Genomic DNA, 20,309 nt, shown 5'->3' on the forward strand with positions numbered 1-20,309 from the left:
TATATTTATATATGTACATATATGTGTATACATACACATTCATATTGTGTATTTCCTAGGTCTGTCTATTAAAGATCTAGAAGCAATGTCCCATAACTAGCAGTGAAGTCACTAAAAAAAACATATCTTAGTTTCTAAATATTAACTACAGCAGATGGAACCAGGGACCCTATAAAAAACATCTCACATAGGAAAAGTACATGATGAGCCTAGAACATTATAGTGACCATAAAGTAAAGAAATGCTAGAATGATTTAGAAGATGTCAAAAGCAAAGTAAAGCCACATTAAAGAGGCTTACACTGGTCAAATCAGGACAAATTTGGTCATCAAAACAGTGAACACCAGGTTTAATATATTGAGTCCAATGGGAAATGAATAATGAAGGAGAGAAACCTCTTCCTTCTGAAGAATATCAACTAGGACAAGGGCAAGCATTATTTGTGTGTGCTAAAACTGTTGGGGGAGAGATTTGATAAGGACAGAATGTTGACATAAAAACTGAATACCCTTCCCAACAGAACAGTAATCAACTACACAGGAAAGAAATAATAACTTCCCATCAGAGAAGTCCAACAGCCACCACTATGATCAGCTGATGGTGGTTCTCATCATTAGAGATGGGTGAAGCCTCAAGTACATCATGCAGAGGAACTACCTCATTTCATAGTCTGAATCTGCAGGTAGAACACAAGTATGGCCCCAGGCCAGGATCACCCCTTCAACTAGCTAAGAATTCAAAGGACATGACAGACAGGGAGGCTGAGGAACTCTCCAAGGTTAGAAAAAATGAAAAAAGAAAAAAATTGCATATTTCTATAAAGGGTCCAGAGGCAAAAAAAAAAAAAAAAAAAAAGAAACTGACTTCAGGGAGACCTGGTGACATCTGACTGAAGTCCAGGGACTGCACAGTGGTAAAGCCATAATTGTTGACTTCCTTCTTGGGAAATGGCATTGTAGCAGGTCCTTGCCTCTTGGACTTGCCCTTGGAGGTGCTTAGGGGTGGGGCATGATGTCAGAAAAGTTATAGGAAGAGAGAGCAGAGTTGGAGGAAGAAGCAGGAAATGTACTAAAATGTAATAGCTGGGGAGTTTAGGTGATAGAGATGAGATTTCTCAGTACTCTTCTTGAAGTTTTTCTGTCAATTTTCAACTAATCTTTTGTTCATTATAAGATGTGCAAAATTTAACTTTGAATGTTTCCTATAAATATTAACACCATAGCCTCCTTTCTTGATTGAAGAAAATGACATTTTATTTGTCTCCTTTTACTTCATTCTTTTGTTCAGTAGTCTTTCTCCCAATCTTCACACCCCAGGTTCACTTTCTGAGCAGATCCTATTGATTCCACCTTCAAAACAGATCAAACCCATATTCTTCTCACCTCCTCACCATAAGCATCCTGGTCCAGGCCCCATCATGCCTGAGTTCCTCCCTGGTGTCCTTCACTCTCCCTGGACTGTCTGCACAGCCTTCCCCACAGCCATTGCTCTGCTCTGACCTTTCATGACACTCCCAAATTCTCTAGAAACAGGAAAAGCCATGTCTTACAGTGGACAATGAAATCTATATAACCTGCCACCAGTCTACCTCTACCTCGCCTTATATTCTAACTGTGATGGGCTGAACTGTGGCTTCCCGAAACATGAATGTTGAAGTCCTAACTGCCAGTACCTCAGAATGTGGCTACATTTGGAGATGAAATCTTCTCAGAGGCCATTAAGGTTAAATTAGGTCACCGAGGGTCCTTGTCTGATAGTCAAGAGGAGATTAGGACACAAACAGAGAGAAAGAAGATGGCCACCTATAAGCCAATTTTCCTTCCTCAGAGTAAACAATCCTATGGACACTTTGATTTAAAGTTAAAATCTCCGGAGTTGAAAGAAAAGTGATTTCTGTTGCTCAGCCCCCACCCTGTGGTCTTGCTATAGCAGTACAGTGGCCAACCTCCACTCTCTTTGGTCACTGGTTTCTTTCCCTCTGGTTTTTCTGATGGTCCACAGGCATCAGGCATTTTTTGCCTCAGAGTCACTGGCTGGTCCTTCCAACCAGGATTCTTCTGCATATATATACCAGCTCTTGCTCACTGTGTCCCTGCAGTTCTCGTGTCACATGCTTGTGGTCTTCCCTAACCTCCCGGCTCTTTAAAACAGCTTTCCACCCACCACCAAGACTTGCCTTCCCTAATATTTTGTTTCATAATATTGATAATACTTCTTTGTTAATTGACTATTTCCCTCTAACAAAGAATGAAATTTTGCTGTTCATGTTGGAATTCCCTACAGCAGGAATATCAGGTACATAGAAGTAATCAGATATTAAATAAATGAAAGAAAATTGTTCCCAATGAAATTACCTTTTCAGGAATGAAAGGACAGAAATTGCTATGCTTGAGTATAAACCAGTTGTGGGTTCATCCAAGAACAAGATGGAAGGATCACTAATCAGCTCCATTGCTATACAGGTCCTTTTTCTTGCTCCACAACATATAATCTAAAATACAGATTATTACATTATCAACAAGAATGGTCATGGTCACTATAATTAGTGTACTAACCTGTGCCAGCCCTACTAGAAATACTTAATCTTGTTATCTTAATTCTTCTGAACAGTAACTAAATGGAACCCTGGGAGAAAGACAAGTTTTTCTCTTTCACAAAATGAATAAATGAAGCTCAGGGAAGAGATGTCAAGTGGCTGGAGTTGATACAAGTTACTTTCTACATTTTTTCTTATTCTTGTCCACAATTGTGCTTCCCAGTCCTAAAAGATCCTGACATATAAGAATCTAAAAATAAATATTGATAGAAGAAAGGAAGAATGGAGAAAGTAAGGGTTTGAGAGAAAAAAACTTCCAAAGAAAAGCTATAGAATACTACCTTGATCACTACAAAAGTTAGAAGTAAATACTAATAAATATACTAAATATAGTTATGGAAGCCAAATTACCCCATAATGAGACATAGCAAAAGTCCTTGGAATTTCATCTTTTATCATTTCTAGAAAAATATCTCAATAGAGCAATGGAACAAAATTCATCAGAGGAAGAAAGGAAGTAAAACAGCTAAAAGGGGAAGAACAAAATGGGAAGAACAGTCAGTGCAAAGACATCAAATTTGCCTGACTTAACAATGAGGGTGGGCAGACCATAGAAATGCCCATGTGAGGAGCACCCTCTACACTGGAACATAATCCCTTCCTGGGATTCACCCATGATTAAGATTGTTTCTCCAGCTTCATTTCCACCTTCATATTATAGAACCAGTCATTTCCCCCATCACTACAGAAAACATCCACTGTGAGCACACACATTCTAGGAAACTTCTGATTAAGGTTACATTGTTGATCCAGGGAGGTCCTCTTTCCTGACTGACTCTATCGGGTTTTTTCACATTACCTTAGAATCAGCCACTGTTCTCAGGCCTAACTCTTGAATGACCTTGTTAACCTGTTCCTTTCTTTCATTATTCGTCATAGTTGGAAGCTGAAGAGCCGCTGAAAACTGTAAGTTTTCTCTCACCATCAGGGTGTCCATCACAGGATTGCTCTGAATGCAAATGGTATTTCATTAAGGCACAGTGAGTTTTTTCCTAAGACCACCCTTACAGTGAATGTAACTTAGTCCATAAAAATAACAAAGCCAAGGTAAAGTTATAGCTGATGGTAAACTTTCAGCTCCACAAATTGCAGAGCTTCACGTACAGAAAACTGCAGAGCCTAAAGGAAGCATTTCATCCCTATCTGCACACCGAGACGAAGCAAGAGTGAGTATGCTCACTATATCCAGACACTTCCAGATTGTTTAGTATAAAGATTTAACAAATGCATCTTCTGGGGGGAAGGAGAAAGGTGCAATAAGGGCAAAATGGGAGAAGAAGAGACAATTTTGGAATAATACAACAGCCAGAAATGACACCACTACCTTACAGGGGTCATATTCAAGGTCCTCTCAGTCTTTTAATTTAATCCCACCCTCAGTCTTATAGGAGATTATGAAAAGCTGGTAAAAAGAAAGGTGGTTCATGAATCATGTCTTATATTCAATTGGAAGCATGGTAAACTACAAGCCAAGGATCTTGCATATATAGAAATAGGGGGAAGCTAAAAGGCAAATCCACTAATTCTTACTTGTGCCACATAACCTGAATGATGTGGGAAATTGGCTGGTCGAGGGGCTCCATTTACCAAAACTTCTCCAGATAATCCACGTGGATCTTTCCTTGCAGCTAAGACATCCAACAACCTATAAAAGGATATATATTTTGTGGGTCATTTTCTTCCTGCATACAGCCCATATCCATCAGCTTCTCTGGATTGAAATGTTGTGCAAATTGAAAAATGAACTAGTCAGGAAGTCTGTGGTTCAACTAAAATTTTGCATATACATATATGTGTGTATATATATATATATATATATATATACATGTGAATACATTTATATTTTCACCTTCCTTTTCATTATAATTTATGATAACACCCAAAAAATAAGACAAATTTGGCTTATTCAACAAAGACCTCCAAAATGACTTTCCTGACTGAAGATCTTGGTGGATCTAACCCAGGCAATATATTCCTGTCTCTAAGAATGATGTCTTCAATTATACCTTTAGCTCCATCTCCCCACATTTTATATCATGCCCTACCTTTTTCTCCTCATTAGCTCATAATATGACCAACAGAAGAATGTCAATCATAAATTTGACCTAATAAGACTTTCTGGTCCTTGGAATGGAATAAATCTACAAACTAGCCCAACTGTATGTTATCCCCAGCACCTAAGACCATATTGCACATGCACAGCAAAGGCTCAATCAACACTTATTCCATAAATGGATTTTTAAAGCACACTGAAACTGCACAGAAAAGTCTTGCTTATACTTTCTGTTATACTCATGAAGATTTGCCTCCACTTGTTAATCCCCTGATGGCATTGAGACCACGTTTCATGGGACCAATGTAAGCATAAATATATACAGATATATTGCTACATTTTGAACAAAGTTCAATTGAGGTCTGCATTGAATACACTCAAGGAAGCATACTGATTAAATTTCAGACAGAAAATAAGAACAATATCAATGAAGAAAAAGGATTATTGAACAAAAGTCTAGTATACAAAGGATGTCAATCACTAGTCAGGACCTATAAGAAAGAAGACTCAGGCATCTCTCAATTCCTTTAATTTGTTTTGTGATCCATTTATTTCTTTTGGAAAACAACACATCTGATGATCAAAGTTTCTTCAATTTAGCCTGGGGATACAGCTCAGCAGTAGACCCAGTGCTAAGCATGTAGGATTCCTGAGTTTCATCACCAGCAGAACAACAACAAAAGTTATTTGAAATAACTAACAGATTCTCCTAAAGCCTCACTGTTCCACTTACACCTGGTTACACTCTGTAAAGTACATATCAGCATCTGAGAGATGTTTAAACACCAGCATTTTCCAATAGCCTCAACTGTAATATATTCAAGTTCTACTCGATTAACTTGAATATATTACAGTTGATATTCATAGAATATCAATGGTAATGGTCTCATTAGTAATACCTAACCAGACTGAAGAACAATGTATCTTAAGTAGAAATTCAAAATCTAGAATGAAGTACTCCAGAGGATAAGAAAGCATGACAGGTGCTTAAAACTTAAGAAAGATGTTTACTGATTAGAAAAGCAAACACAAACACAGAACAAACTGCAAAAGGCTCAGTTTAAAATTTGGAGACATCACTCCAACATGGGATGTCTTTTAAGGATGTCCAGGCCAGAATAGTATGTTTCAAACAATCTGGATGAGGGAGGTTACTGAATATTCAGATAGAGCAAGAAGAAGGGAAAAAATACAGCAGAACCACCATGGGTTACACAGGTTTGATAAAACAGAGCCTGGCTTACCCATGGAGAATTTGTAAGTAAGTCAAGATGTATTGCACAAAGAAAATAGTATCAGTGCAAGATCCAAGCTGACAGTTACTTTGTTCTCAGGTAATGATTTCCACAGAGGTAAATCCTATGATTTCACAACTGTCATTAGTGTGAACTTCCCAGTGCCATTGCCCCACAGTGCTTATATCCAAAAGGGCCTCAGCACTGACTGTTTGAACTGTCACAAATATTCTGTGAACCAGTGGGAGTTGAGGTGAAAGGTACATTTTGCTTTGCTCATTAACTGAGGTACCTCTCCTTGAAACATCAAAGACAGTGAGAATTCCATAAAGCTGAAGCAAGCTATAACACAAAGAAATCTCTCATTGTTTTTGTGTGACCTTTTCTTTCCTAAGGAAAAAATATACAAGTGATTGGGCAATCTGTGAACACCAAGGTATGTGTTTTCAGAGCTGCATTGTAGGATTTACACTGTCACATACAATTTTAAAGTTTAACATCTTGACAATTATGATAATTTAAAACCTATATGGAAGTTCTTTGTCAGTAATTTTCCAACCCTTTACCTTCTCTCCAATAATGATCATAACTCCCCCTACCTCAGTCAAGCATTGTCTCAATTTACAGTGACAACTGTAAATAAAGACACATTCTTGTCACTCCTATCTTTCTAGCTTTCTCCTTCCAATAAAGCATTATAATTAACAGGTATCTCTCTTATTCTCGATGGTTTTAAACATTTGGACAGAGCTATATTGGTTTAGATCGTTTAGAGTTCATTAGATACATCCCAGAGAAGCTCAGAGGGCCTTTAGTCCTGAGTACAGAAAGGGTAAGTTTGGGAGAAATTATTATTTTGTGTTTAAGGTGATCAAATTCCAAAAATCCTTGATGTGTCTAAAAGCAGAGCTCCAAAAAGAACTCAGTTGTCATAAATCCCTCCCCTTAGGAATAATTAGGAAAGAATAACTCACACCACAGACATTTTCACAAAACTATCACATCTCACATCTATCCTCCTAAGGATCCATTCAGCTAAATGTCATAGTATTCCATTTCATGCTGCTCTGCCACTGCAGCTTACTTTGAAAGTAATGCTTTTTCCCTTCCTCTTTTTTCTCTGTCCTTCCCTAACCACAGAGGAAGCAAAATTAACCTTCTTCCTGTCCAAAGCTGAGTTTTCTGTACTTTGGCTCACAGGCCAACAGCAATGAAGGAATCCAGTCTTCAGGGCTAGCACTGGAGGATCTAAGAAGTGGCTACCTCTCAAGGCTACAAATGAATTTTGACTCCTTAAATGGCAAAGCTGGAGAGTAGTCTTTATGTTCCCCCTCTAAAATCCCTGTCCTGTGTATCTAGCCTAACAATATAATTTCTTTTTCCTTTTTATGAAAACATTTTCCTTATTATTGGATAAGCATCAGGAATAAGGACAGAGCTCTCAGTATCAAAGTGACTTGTTTTCCCATATGTGCCCTTCTCTTGGCATACTACTTTGAGTCATACTTCTCTTTGAATCTAAGATTAAGTTATCTTACTAATCATATTAAAGTATATAGTTAGGCAGACACAAACAGGGAGTTGGGGGAGCAAAAATAGGGCTCACTCCATCTCAAGTGACAAAACTTCACATTGGGTGACAGAGAACCCTACTCATAAACAATTTCTTTCATAGCCAGATGTTACCTCCTTAAAACTAAAAGGAACTGGATGGAATCATATTAAGGGACTTTCCAGCCTGTGAGAATGCATAGGACATTGAGTCTCTGTCCTTTGGATGTCTCTGATTCACTGTAATATTATTTACATTGTGATTTTAATTTCCCCATGGCTTTCCCTTAATTACTAATGAAAAAATTTCTGACATGGCAGAGTTGATGGAAGCCCACTGAGTCAAGGCAGGAAGTGACTGTAACCACATCAAAGGAAAAATTTATGGGATACGAGGCTTCATGGGGTGACAGCCTATAAAAACCCACAATTCAGAAGAAAAAAGGCTAAGCCCCCCCCTCCTAGGACAGCCTACTTTACATTCTCTGAAGTGTACTTTCACTTTCATTTCATTAAATAAGCCCTTTGTACTTGCTTATTCTTGCACTACAAAACATTGTCAGCAAAATATTTCATGAGGAAGAAATGAAGAAGAAGAAGAAGAAGAAGAAGAAGAAGAAGAAGGAGGAGGAGGAGGAGGAGGAGGAGGAGGAGGAGGAGGAACAAAGAGAAGAACTACATTAAAGGATAGGTCAATATAAGAAGAAACAAAGTCAAGTTAAAAACCAAAAATGAACCAAAATGACTAGAAACACAAATCATATCTCAATACTAACCCTAAATGTTAATATCCTGAACTCATCAATCAAGAGACAAAGACTGGCATATAGAATTACAAAAAAAGGCCCAATAATATGTTGTCTTCAAGAGACTCATCTCCTAGGAAAAGACATCCACAGACTGAAGGTGAGATGTTGAGAAACAACATATCACTCACATGGACTTCGAACACAATAAGAAATTTTCTGGTGGAGTTTTCAGTAGTGTTGGTCTTGAAATTTCTCTTTTCATCATAAATTTTAGTAATTTGATTTTTCTCTCTCTTTATCTTAATTTGTGTATCTAAGAGTTTATCAGTTTTATTTGTTTTTTTTCAAAGAAAATTAGACAGATAAAAGAAATTAAAGGGGTATAAATAAGAAAAGAAGTACTCAAATGGTCACTGCTTGCTGATGACATGATTCTATACTTAGAAGACTCACAAAACTCCACCAGAAAACTTCTAGAACTAATAGATGAATTTAGCAAAGTGCCAGGATATAAAATCAATGCCCCTAAATCAAATGCATTTTTATACAAGTGATGAATCCACTTCAAGAGAAATTAGGAAAACTATTCCATCCATAAAAGTCTCAAAAAAATTAAAATACTTGGGAATCAATCTAACAAATGAGGTGAAAGATCTCTACAATTAAAACTATGGAACATTAAAGAAAGAAATTGACATAGACCTTAGAAGATGAAAAGATCTTTTACGCTCTCAGATAGGCAGAAATTAATATTGTCAAAATGGACATACCAGTAAAAGTTTTTGCATATTTAATGCAATTGTGATTAAAATCCCCATGACATCCTTTATAGAACTAGCAAAAGCAAGCTTTAAATTCATGTGGAAAAATAAAAATCCCAGAATAGCCAAAGCAATCCTTAGCAAGAAAATTGAAGCAGGAGGTATCAAAATACCAGATCTTAAACTATAATAACAGAGCAATAGTAACAAAAATGTCATGGCATTGGAACCAAAATAGACATGTAGATCAATAATATAAAATAGATAACACAGAGACCAACCCACATAAATACAGTTATCTCATACAAAGGTGCCAAAAACATACATTGGAGAAAAGATGGCCTATTCAACAAATAGTGATGGGAAAACTGGAAATCCATATGTAATAAAATGAAATTAAACTTCTATCCCTCACCCTACATAAAAATCAATTCAAAGTAGATCAAAGACAGAGTCACTAGAACAGAGATGCTGTGCCTAGTAGAAGAAAATATAGGCCCAAACAGAGATGCTGTGCCTAGTAGAAGAAAACATAGGCCCAGATCTTCATTATGTCTGAATAGGACCTGAATCTCTTAACAAGATTACTAAAGCACAAGAGGTAAAATTAAAAATCAATATATAGGATGGATTCAAACTAAAAAGCTTCTCCTTAGCAAAGGAAACAATCAAAAACATGAAGAGAGAGAGTGTACAGAATGGGAGAAAATCTTTACCACACACATCTCAGAGCACTAATCTCAAGGGGATATATATATATATATATATATATATATATATATATATATACACACACATACATATACATACACACATACACACACACATATAGATAGATATAGATTGATATATATATATATAGATAGATAGATAGATAGATATAGATAGAGATATATAGAGATATAGATATAGATATGTATGTCCAAGAAACTTAAAACAAATAATCTAGTTAATACATGGGCTAAGGAATTTAACAGACACCTCACAGAAAAGGAAATACAATCAATCAACAACTTAGGAAAATGTTTATCATCTCTATCAATTATAGAAATGCAAATCAAAATATCTCTAAGATTTTATTTCAATCTAGTCATAATGGCAATTATCAAGAATACAAGGAGGAGTTGGGGTTATAGCTCAGTGGTAGGGTGCTCACGCAGCACTTGTGAGGCACTGGGTTTGATCCTCAGCACCACTTTAAAGTAAATAAAAGTAAAGGTATTGTGACCATCTACAACTAAAGGAAAATAAATAAATAATAAGAATACAAGCAATAACAATTATTGGCAAGGATGTGGGGAGAAAAGTACACACATACATTGCTGAAGGACTGCAAATTGGTGCAACTACTCTGAACAGTGGTATGGAGATTCCTCAGAAAACTTGAAATGGAACCACCATTTGACCCAGCTATCCCACTCCTCAGTTCATACCCAAAAGACTTAAAATCAGCATAATATAGTGGTGAAGCCACATGAATGTTTATTGAAGTTCAATTCACAATAGCTAAACTATGGAATCAACCTAGATGCCCTTCAACAGATGAATGAATAAAGAAAATGTGGTTACATATACATGATGGAATACTACTCAGCCTTAAAGAGGAATGAAATTATAGCTTTTGAAGGTAAACAGATATAACTAGAGAATATCATGCTAAGTGAAATAATCCAATCCCCCCAAAACCAAAGGCTGAATGTTTTCTCTCATAAGCAGGTGCTGATCCATAGTGGGGGAATGATGGGTAGGGAAGAATGAACAAATTTTGGGTAGTGCAGAGTGAAATGAGGTTAGGCGAGGGACTGTAGAGATGGGAAGGTCAGTAGAACGAGACAGACATTATTATTCTATATACACGTATTATTATACTACTGTTGTATCTCTACACCAGTACAGCCAGAAGAATAAGAAGTTGTGCTCCATTTGTGTACAAATTATCAAAATGCATTCCACTGTCATGTGTGACTAATTAGAACAAATTAAATAAGTAAAAAAATAGAAAAGATTCATTGGTGGAGAAGGAAGTGCCACTACACAACGACTGATTTTGTGAGCTAAGTCTGAAACTGTAGAGGTTAGGAAGCACCAGATAGAGGTATAGAACTTGACAAAGTTAAAAATTATGAGTTTTCTTCTATCCACAAAGTACACAACAAATTACTTACAATAATATGATTCTTTATTTGTCAAAAGAGGTCTACCAAAAGACTCCAAAAAGCATTATTTATCGTATGTATTGCAGCTTAACATAATATGATGTGTCAGGGTAAAAAGTACCTGTGCTGGGAGGGTTTCAAGAGACAGAATAGAACAGGTTGCTCTCATGTCTGCTGTGTGGTGTGAAACCAAGTAAGCAGACAGTCATCTTCTCAGAAATATAGGTGAAAAAAAGCAGGGAAACTTTATTGGAATTTAATACTGATAACTCAAAGAAGATCAGGGACTGAGGAAGTTGGATATGACATTAAGAAAGAAAAAAAAGAAAAAAAGGGAAGAAATCTCCAATACTACAGCTGCTACTGCTGCCAGAGGTAACAGCCAGAGTGGTCCCTCTGCAAGCACAGTGGAGGGAACCCACATTTTTAGGACTGAGGCATGTCTGGATTCAGAGAGATTAGAGATCAAAGATACTACCCAACTAAAATAAAAGGCACACTGCACAATAGTCTTGTATGGGAAAGAAACTGCATCTCTCCTAGCATAGGGAGGACAGAGAAAGGAACAATTTTGAAGCTGAAGCACAGGGACCAGCACCTAAGGAAGCTGAGTCCTGGCAAACCTTGGTCTGGCCCAAAACAAAGGCCAGGCAAACCCACACTTTATGATTTAGAGTGTGCCTAAGTGACTAGGAGAAATTAATCATGGAGATTCACACAGGGGACAACTGGTCATAGGAATGTACCCAGCTCTCACTCTCCTCCTCCCCCTCTAATCTGGCTGCTTTCAGGACCAGCTGGGAGAGACACACCTGGACAGGATTTCAGAGGGTGGGAGTGTGAAATACTGAATCTGGAGACTAAACCCAAGACCACAAAAATTGAGGTCCATGGGTGAAGTAGTGGACTAAAAAGTGGCTCCTCTATCACAGGAGTGGAAACCAGGGGAGACCTTGGAATGCAGTCTTCCAAGGTAGATTGTCTACTGCTAGGATCTGGAGGTTCCCTGATTTTGAATCTTCAGAACAATTGTCATCTAGTAAAGAGCCTGGAGCCTAGCTAAGCCTAAACCACCCTTCCAGCAGTTCCATCTATGGAATGACTTCTTTCACCCTAGCAATCCCACCCTGAGGGTAGAGCAAACATCACAATCCAGACAACCCTACTTCACTGCTGAGAAGGAAAGCTAAGAATCTTCTGAACTCCAGTGAAAATAATTCTTTAATTTTTTATTGAGATTTTTTTTTCTTTTTTCTTTTTTCTGCTCAATTGTGGCCTGAATGATTCATGGATATTTATACATATTCATTTTTGTTTGTTTTTTTCTCATTTCTACCATTTTTGAAACTAGTTATTTTTTATGGATAAATGTTTTTAGGACTAAGAAGTTTAATTAGCATATTTCACCTTTGTTTTGTATCTTATTTTTATTTTTAATTTTTAAAAGTTTCATTTTATATATTTTTATCCCACTTATGTTTTTTCCCTTGAATATCTGTCCTTTCTTCTAAGAAAAGCCTCAATTTTATATTGCACCTTTCCTTAATTTTTACTTTACCCTCTTTCCTCCTCCCTCATAAGCATCACATCCTATATCACTTCTGTTATCTCCCTGTCTACCATTTGAAGTTGTAAACCATTTGGCATATTTTCTGTTTTTATTGTTGGCACTTACTGATCATGTTATTTGTGTTTATTGTAACAATGTTGTAGAGGTTATAGTCATCAATATTTGGCTTAATGCTGTATATTGTTTGCATTTGTTGTTGTTATTATTTGTCTCCCTCTAAACTGTAAGGTACTGGAAACCTTCAGGGACACTGTAAGTCTTCTGGATAGAAACTCTACTGTCTTACTGATAGATGGGTAGACACACACACAACATGAAAAACAAGGGAACAAATAATCCCAAAGAAACCAAGCTACTTCAATAACAGAATCCATCACTACCACAGTGGAAGAAATATCTGAGAAGAAGTTTAGAATATACATAGTTCAACTAATCTGTGAGGTAAAGGACTATGTAAGGAGAGGAATAAAAGATGACTTCAATGAAGAGATTGAGATTGAAAAAATTAAGCAGAAATCCTTAAAATGGAAGAATCAATAAGCAAAATTAAAAATTCAATGGAAAACATCATCAACAGACTAGATTACTTGAAAGAGCATTCCGGACAATGAAGACAAAATATATAGTCTAGAAAATAAAGTTGACCATGGAAAAAAGATGTTAAGAGACCATGAACAGCACTTCCATAAAATATGGGACAACATGAAAAGACAAAACTCAAGATTTATTGAATAGATGATGAGTCAGGGATACAAACCAAAGAAACTCACAGTCTTTTCAATAAAATAATATCAGAAAATTTCCCAAACCTAAAGAATGGAATGGAAAATCATATAGAGGAGGCTTACAAGACCCCAAATATACAAAATTACAGAAGACCCACACCAAGTCACATTATTACAAAAATGCCTAACATACAGAATAAGGATAGAATTTTAAAGATTGCCAGAGAAAAATCACAAGCCATGTTTAAAGATAAACTAATGTGGATCTCAGCTGATTTCTCAACCCAGACCCTCAAAGATAGGAGGTCTTAGAATAATATATACCAACCTCTGAAAGAAAATGGATGCCAGCCAAGAATACTATACCCAGCAAAATTAAGCTTCAGATTTGATGACAAAATAAAAAAAAATTCCATGATGAACAAAAGTTAAAAAACTTCACAACTAGAAAGCGTGTTTTACAAAACACACTCAATAAAATATTTCCCAAAAACTAAATAAAAAAGAAACGTGACAAACAGCAAAGGAAGGGAATACACTAGAAGAAAAATCAAAGAGGAAACTAATTCAAATTAAAAACCAGAAATAAGTCAAAATGTCCAGAAATAAAAGTCATGTCTTAATAATAACATTGAATGTAAATGGCCTAAACTCATCAATCAAAAGACATAGACTGTCAAATTGGGTTTAAGAAAAGACCCAAGAGTAGGCTGTCTCCAAGAAACTTATAGGCAAAGACATCCACAAACTCAAGGTAAAAGAATGGGGGGGAAACATATCATTCACATAGATCTCATAAAGAAGCATAGGTTTCTATCCTCATATCACATGAAGTGGTTTTAAGCCAAAGCTAATCAAAAGGGACAAAAAAGGCCATTCATAGGGCTTAAGGGAATTATACATCAACAAGTCATAACATTTATAAATATTTATGCCCTAAACAATGGACTATCTATGTGCATTTAAAAAAGAAACTTCTCAATTTTAAGAATCAAATAAACCACAACACAAAAATAGTACTGGGTAACTTTAAAACAATTCTCTCACCACTGAATAGATCCTACAACAAAAACTAAATTAAAAAGGTAAAAAACTAAAAAATACAATTAACATTTAGATGTAGCAGACATAAATAGAATATTTCTTCCATCAATGACTGAATAAACTTTCTCCTCAGTAGCACATGGATCCTTCTCTAAAATAGACCATATCTTAGGCCACAAAGCCTCTTAGCAAATACAAAATCAATAGAGATAATTCCTTGAATTCTATTAGAACATAATGGAATAAAATTATAAATCAATGATAAAATGAAAAATGGAAACTATTCTAACACCTGGAGACTAACTATATGTCACTAGATGACAAATGGATAACAGAAAAAATCAGGAAAAAAATTAAAAACAATACTTAGAGACACATGAAAATAGTGATACAATGTATCAAAATCTCTAGACACTATTAAGGTAGTACTAAGAGAAAAGATCATTGTATTGTGAGCATTCTTTAAAATAATAGTCAACAAATAAATAACCTAACATGTCTACAATCCCTAGAAAAAGAAAAAAATCAATATGAAAAGCAGAAAAGACAGAAAATAATTAAAATCAGAGCTGACATCAATAATATTGAAACAAAAAATTACCAAAAAATGTTGGTTCTTTGAAGAAAATAATATTGTTAAACACTTAGCTAAGCTAATGATGTGAGAGAAAATTCAAATTACTAAAATTTAAAATGAAAAAGGAAATATCAAAATAGACACTACTAAAATACAGATGATAATCAGAAACTATTTTGAAAATTTGTACTCTAAAAAATTATAAAATCTTGAAGACATTGTAAAATTTCTAGAGACATAAGACCTATAAAATTGAACCAGGAAGCTATGGTAAATGGCGTCATTTTCTTAGTTTCTCTTCCAGAGGATTTGTCGCTAATGTAAAGAAATGCCTTTGATTTATGGGTGTTGATTTTATATCCTGCTACTTTGTTAAATTCATTTATTAGTTCTAGAAGTTTTCTGGTGGATTTTTTTTATTCTCTAGGTATAGAATCATGTTATTAGTAAATAGTGATAGTTGAGTTCTTCTTTTCCTATCTATATCCCTTTAATTTCTTCCATCTGTGTAATTGCTCTGTCTAGAGTTTTTAAAACTATATTAAATAGAAGTGGTGAGAGAGGGCATCCTTGTCTTCTTCCAGTTTTTAGAGGGAATGCTATCAATTTTCTCCATTTAGGATAATGCTGGCTTTTGGCTTACCATAGATAGCTTTTACAATGTTGAGATATGTTCCCATTATCCCTAGTTTTTCTAGTGTTTTGAACATGAAGATGTGCTGTATTTTGTTGAATGCTTTTTATGCATCTATTGAGATGATCATGTGATTTTTATCTTTAAGTCTTTTGATGTGGTGAATTACATTTATTGATTTCCATATGTTGAACCAACCTTGCATCCCTGGAATGAAACCCACTTGTTCATTCAAAAGCATATTATTTAGTGTCCAGGTGTTGTAGTAGCTTCTTTTTTAATTTTATCATTGATTTCTAATTTTATTCTATTATGATCTAATAGAATGCAGGGTAGCAACTCTGTTTTTTTTTTGTAATTTCTAAGAGTTGCTTTGTGGCATAGTATATTGTCCATTTTAGAGAAGGATCCATGCTCTGCTGAAAAGAAAGTGTTTCTATCATTGATGGATGAAATATTCTATATATGTCAGTTAAGTCTAAGTCATTGATTGTATTATTGAGTTCCATAGTTTCTTTGTTTAGCTTTTGTTTGGAAGATCTATCCAGTGGTGAAATAGGTGTTAAAGTCACCCAGAATTATTGTGTTGTGGTCTACTTGATTCTTGAAATTGATAATAGTTTGTTTGATGAATGTAGATGCCCCATTGTTTGGGAAATATATATTTATAATTGTTATGTCTTGTTGATATATGCTTCCCTTAAGCAGAATGTTGTATTCTTTTTTATACCTTTTGGTTAACTTTGGCTTGGAAGTATGGAGGTTCCTTGGAAAACTTGTAATGGAACCACATTTGATCCGGCTATCTCACTCCTCAGATTATATCCAAAAGACTTAAAAGCAGCATACTACAGTGATGCAACTACATTAATGTTTATAGCAGAAGAATTCACAATAGCTAAATTGTGAAATCAACCTAGATGTCCTTCAATAGGCAAATAAATAAAGCAACTGCAATATATATATATATATATATATATATATATATATATATATATACAATGGGATATTATTAAGCATTAAAAGATAATAAAATCATGGCATTTGCAGGTAAATGGATGGAGCTGAAGAATATCGTGATAAGTGAAGTAAGCCAATCCCCAAAAAACAAGTACTGAATGTTTTCTCTGATATGGGGATGCTGATTAATAATGGGGATGGAGGAGGAGCATGAGAGGAATGGAGGAACTTTAGATAGGGTACAAGGGAGGGAGGGAGGGGTAGGGCAGGGGTATGGGCAGAAAAGATGGTGGAATGAAATGGACATCATTACCCTAAATATATGTTTGAAAACACAAATGGTGTGACTCTACTTTGTGTACAACCAGAGACATGAAAATTTGTGTTATATATGTGTGGTATGAATTCAAATGCATTCTGCTATCATGTATAAAAATTAGAATAAATGAATAAATTTTTAAAAATTGAACCAGGAAGACATAGAAGACTTAAACAGATCAATTTCAACCAATACAAATAAAAACACAATCAGAAGCCTACAAGCTAAGAAAAGCCCAGAATCAGATGGATTATCAGCCAAGTTTTACTTGATCTTCACAGAAGAACTAACACCAATACTCCTCAAGTTATTCCATGAAATAGAAAAGGAGGGAATGTTTCTAAACTCATTCTATCAAGCTAGTTATCACCCTATTACCAAAACTAGACAATGACATATCAAGGAAATAAAACTTCAGACCAATATCCCTGGTGAACATAGATATAAAAATTTTCAACAAAACTCTGGCAAATCACATAAAAAAACATTTTAAAGATAGTACACCATTATCAAGTGGGGTTCATCCCAAGTATGGTTCAAAATATGAAAATCAATAAATGCAATTTACCATATCAATAGGCTTAAAGTCATGAATCACCTGCTTATTTCAACAGATGCAGAAATCATTTGACAAAATATAGCATACAATACATTCTAGCTCAAAACACCAAAATTACTAAGGGTAGTAGGAACAAACCTCAACTTTGTAAAAGCAAGATGTATTAAACCCAAGTCCAACATCATTCTAAATGGAGAAAAACTGAAAGCATTCCTTCTAAAAACTGGAACAAGATAGGAATGCCCTCTTTCACTATTTCTGCAACATAGTCCTGAAAATGCTAGTCAGAGCAATTAGAATAAAAAAATTAAAGGGATACAAATAGAAAAAGAAGAGCTCACACTAGCCTCATTTGCTAATGATATGATTCTATATATAAAAGACTCACAAAACTCCACTAAAAACTTCTAGAATTCATAAATTTAGCAAAGTTGCAGGATATAAAATTAACACACATAAATGAATTGAATTTCTATACATCAGTGATGAATCAACTGAAAGAGAAATCAGGATAACTCTCTCATTCACAATAGTCCCCCAAAACAAAATACTTGGAACCATATCTAACAAAAGAGGTAAAAGACCTTTAAAATTAAACTATAGAACTCTAAGGAAAAAAATTAATGAAGACATTTAAAGAAGGAAAGTTATCCCATGTTCTTGGATAGACAGAATTAATATAGTTCAAAATTGCAATACTATGAAAAGGGCTATACACATTTAATATACTTCCCATGAAAATTTCAATAATGTTCTTCAGAGAAATAGGAAAAGTATTCACAAAATTCATTTATAAAAATAAAAGGTCCAGGGCTGGGGATGTGGCTCAAGCGGTAGCGTGCTCGCCTGGCATGCGTACACCCCGGGTTCGATCCTCAGCATCACATACAAACAAAGATGTTGTGTCCGCCGAAAACTAAAAAATAAATATTAAAAAATTCTCTCTCTCTCTCTAAAAAAAAAATAAATAAAAGGCCCCAAATAGCCAAAGTAATCCTCAGCAAGTAAAGTGAAGCAGGAGATATCACAACACCAGAACTTAAATTATATTACAGAACTACATTAACAAAAAACAGCATGGTATTATCACCAAAACAGATGTAAAGACAAATGGTACACAACAGAAAACACAGAGACAAATCCACATAAATATAGTTATCTCATACTAGACAAAGGCAACATAAACATACAATGGAGAAAATATAGCCTCTTCAATAAATGGTGCTGGGAAAACTGGAAATTTATCTATAACAAAATAAAATTAGACCCCTATCTCTCACCTAGCACAAAACGCAACTCAAAGTTAATCAAGGACCTAGACATTAAACCAGAGACCCTGCATCTACTAGAGGAAAATATAGGCCCAAATCTCCATCATGTCCTCTTAGTAACAAAGGCATTCCTGTATATCAGCGACAAATCCTCTGAAACGGAAATGAGGACAACTACTCCATTCACAATATCCCCCCAAAAAATAAAATACTTGGGAATCAACCTAACAAAAGAGGTGAAAGATTTATACAATGAAAATTACAGAACCCTAAAGAAAGACATAGAAGAAGACCTTAGAAGATGGAAAAATATACCCTGCTCATGGATAGGCAGAACTAACATCATCAAAATGGCGATATTACCAAAAGTCCTATATAAGTTCAATGCAATGCCAATCAAAATCCCAACAGCATATCTTGTAGAAATCGATAAAAGAATCATGAAATTCATATGGAATAATAAAAGACCCAGAATAGCAAAAACAATACTAAGCAGGAAGTGTGAATCAGGCGGTATAGCGATACCAGACTTCAAACTATACTACAGAGCAATAGTTACAAAAACAGCATGGTACTGGTACCAAAACAGGCGGGTGGACCAATGGTACAGAATAGAGGACACAGTAACCAATCCACAAAACTACAACTATCTTATTTTTGATAAAGGGGCTAAAAGCATGCAATGGAGGAAGGATAGCATCTTCAACAAATGGTGCTGGGAAAACTGGAAATCCATTTGCACCAAAATGAATCTGAATCCCTATCTCTCGCCGTGCACAAAAGTTAACTCAAAATGGATCAAGGAGCTTGATATCAAATCAGAGACATGGCATCTGATAGAAGAAAAAGTTGGTTATGATCTACACGCTGTGGGATCGGGCTCCAAATTCCTCAATAGGACACCCATAGTGCTAGAGTTAACAAATAGAATCAACAAATGGGACTTACTCAAACTAAAAAAGTTTTTTCTCAGCAAAAGAAACAATAAGAGAGATAAACAGGGAGCCTACATCCTGGGAACAAATCTTTACTCCACACACTTCAGATAGAGCCCTAATAACCAGAATATACAAAGAACTCAAAAAATTAGACAATAAGATAACAAATAACCCAATCAATAAATGGGCAAAGGACCTGAACAGACACTTCTCAGAGGAGGACATACAATCAATCATTAAGTACATGAAAAAATGCTCACCATCGCTAGCAGTCAGAGAAATGCAAATCAAAACTACCCTAAGATACCATCTCACTCCAGTAAGACTGGCAGCCATTAGAAAGTCAAACAACAATAAGTGCTGGAGAGGATGCGGGGAAAAGGGCACTCTTGTTCATTGCTGGTGGGACTGCAAATTGGTGCAGCCAATTTGGAAAGCAGTATGGAGATTTCTTGGAAAGCTGGGAATGGAACCACCATTTGACCCAGCTATTCCCCTTCTCGGTCTATTCCCTAAAGCCCTAACAAGAGCATGCTACAGGGACACTGCTACATCGATGTTCATAGCAGCTCAATTCACAATAGCAAGACTGTGGAACCAGCCTAGATGCC

At 35.5% G+C, this 20,309-nt stretch overlaps 1 protein-coding gene across 1 annotated transcript in view; it reads right to left on the reverse strand.

Moving 5' to 3' along the window:
- The window catches only part of LOC144257156 (broad substrate specificity ATP-binding cassette transporter ABCG2-like), a 47,657-nt gene that overhangs the window by 20,731 nt on the left and 6,617 nt on the right, over positions 1 to 20,309 (reverse strand). The window contains exons 3-5 of the mRNA XM_077803119.1: positions 4,127 to 4,241; positions 3,396 to 3,545; positions 2,355 to 2,491 (exon numbers count right to left, since the gene is read on the reverse strand). Coding sequence (XP_077659245.1) covers positions 2,355 to 2,491; positions 3,396 to 3,545; positions 4,127 to 4,241 — 402 coding nt within the window. The remainder of the gene's footprint in view (positions 1 to 2,354; positions 2,492 to 3,395; positions 3,546 to 4,126; positions 4,242 to 20,309) is intronic.

This window comes from Urocitellus parryii, chromosome 10 (genome assembly GCF_045843805.1).
Source record: "Urocitellus parryii isolate mUroPar1 chromosome 10, mUroPar1.hap1, whole genome shotgun sequence".
Classification (NCBI taxonomy): Eukaryota; Metazoa; Chordata; class Mammalia; order Rodentia; family Sciuridae; genus Urocitellus; species Urocitellus parryii.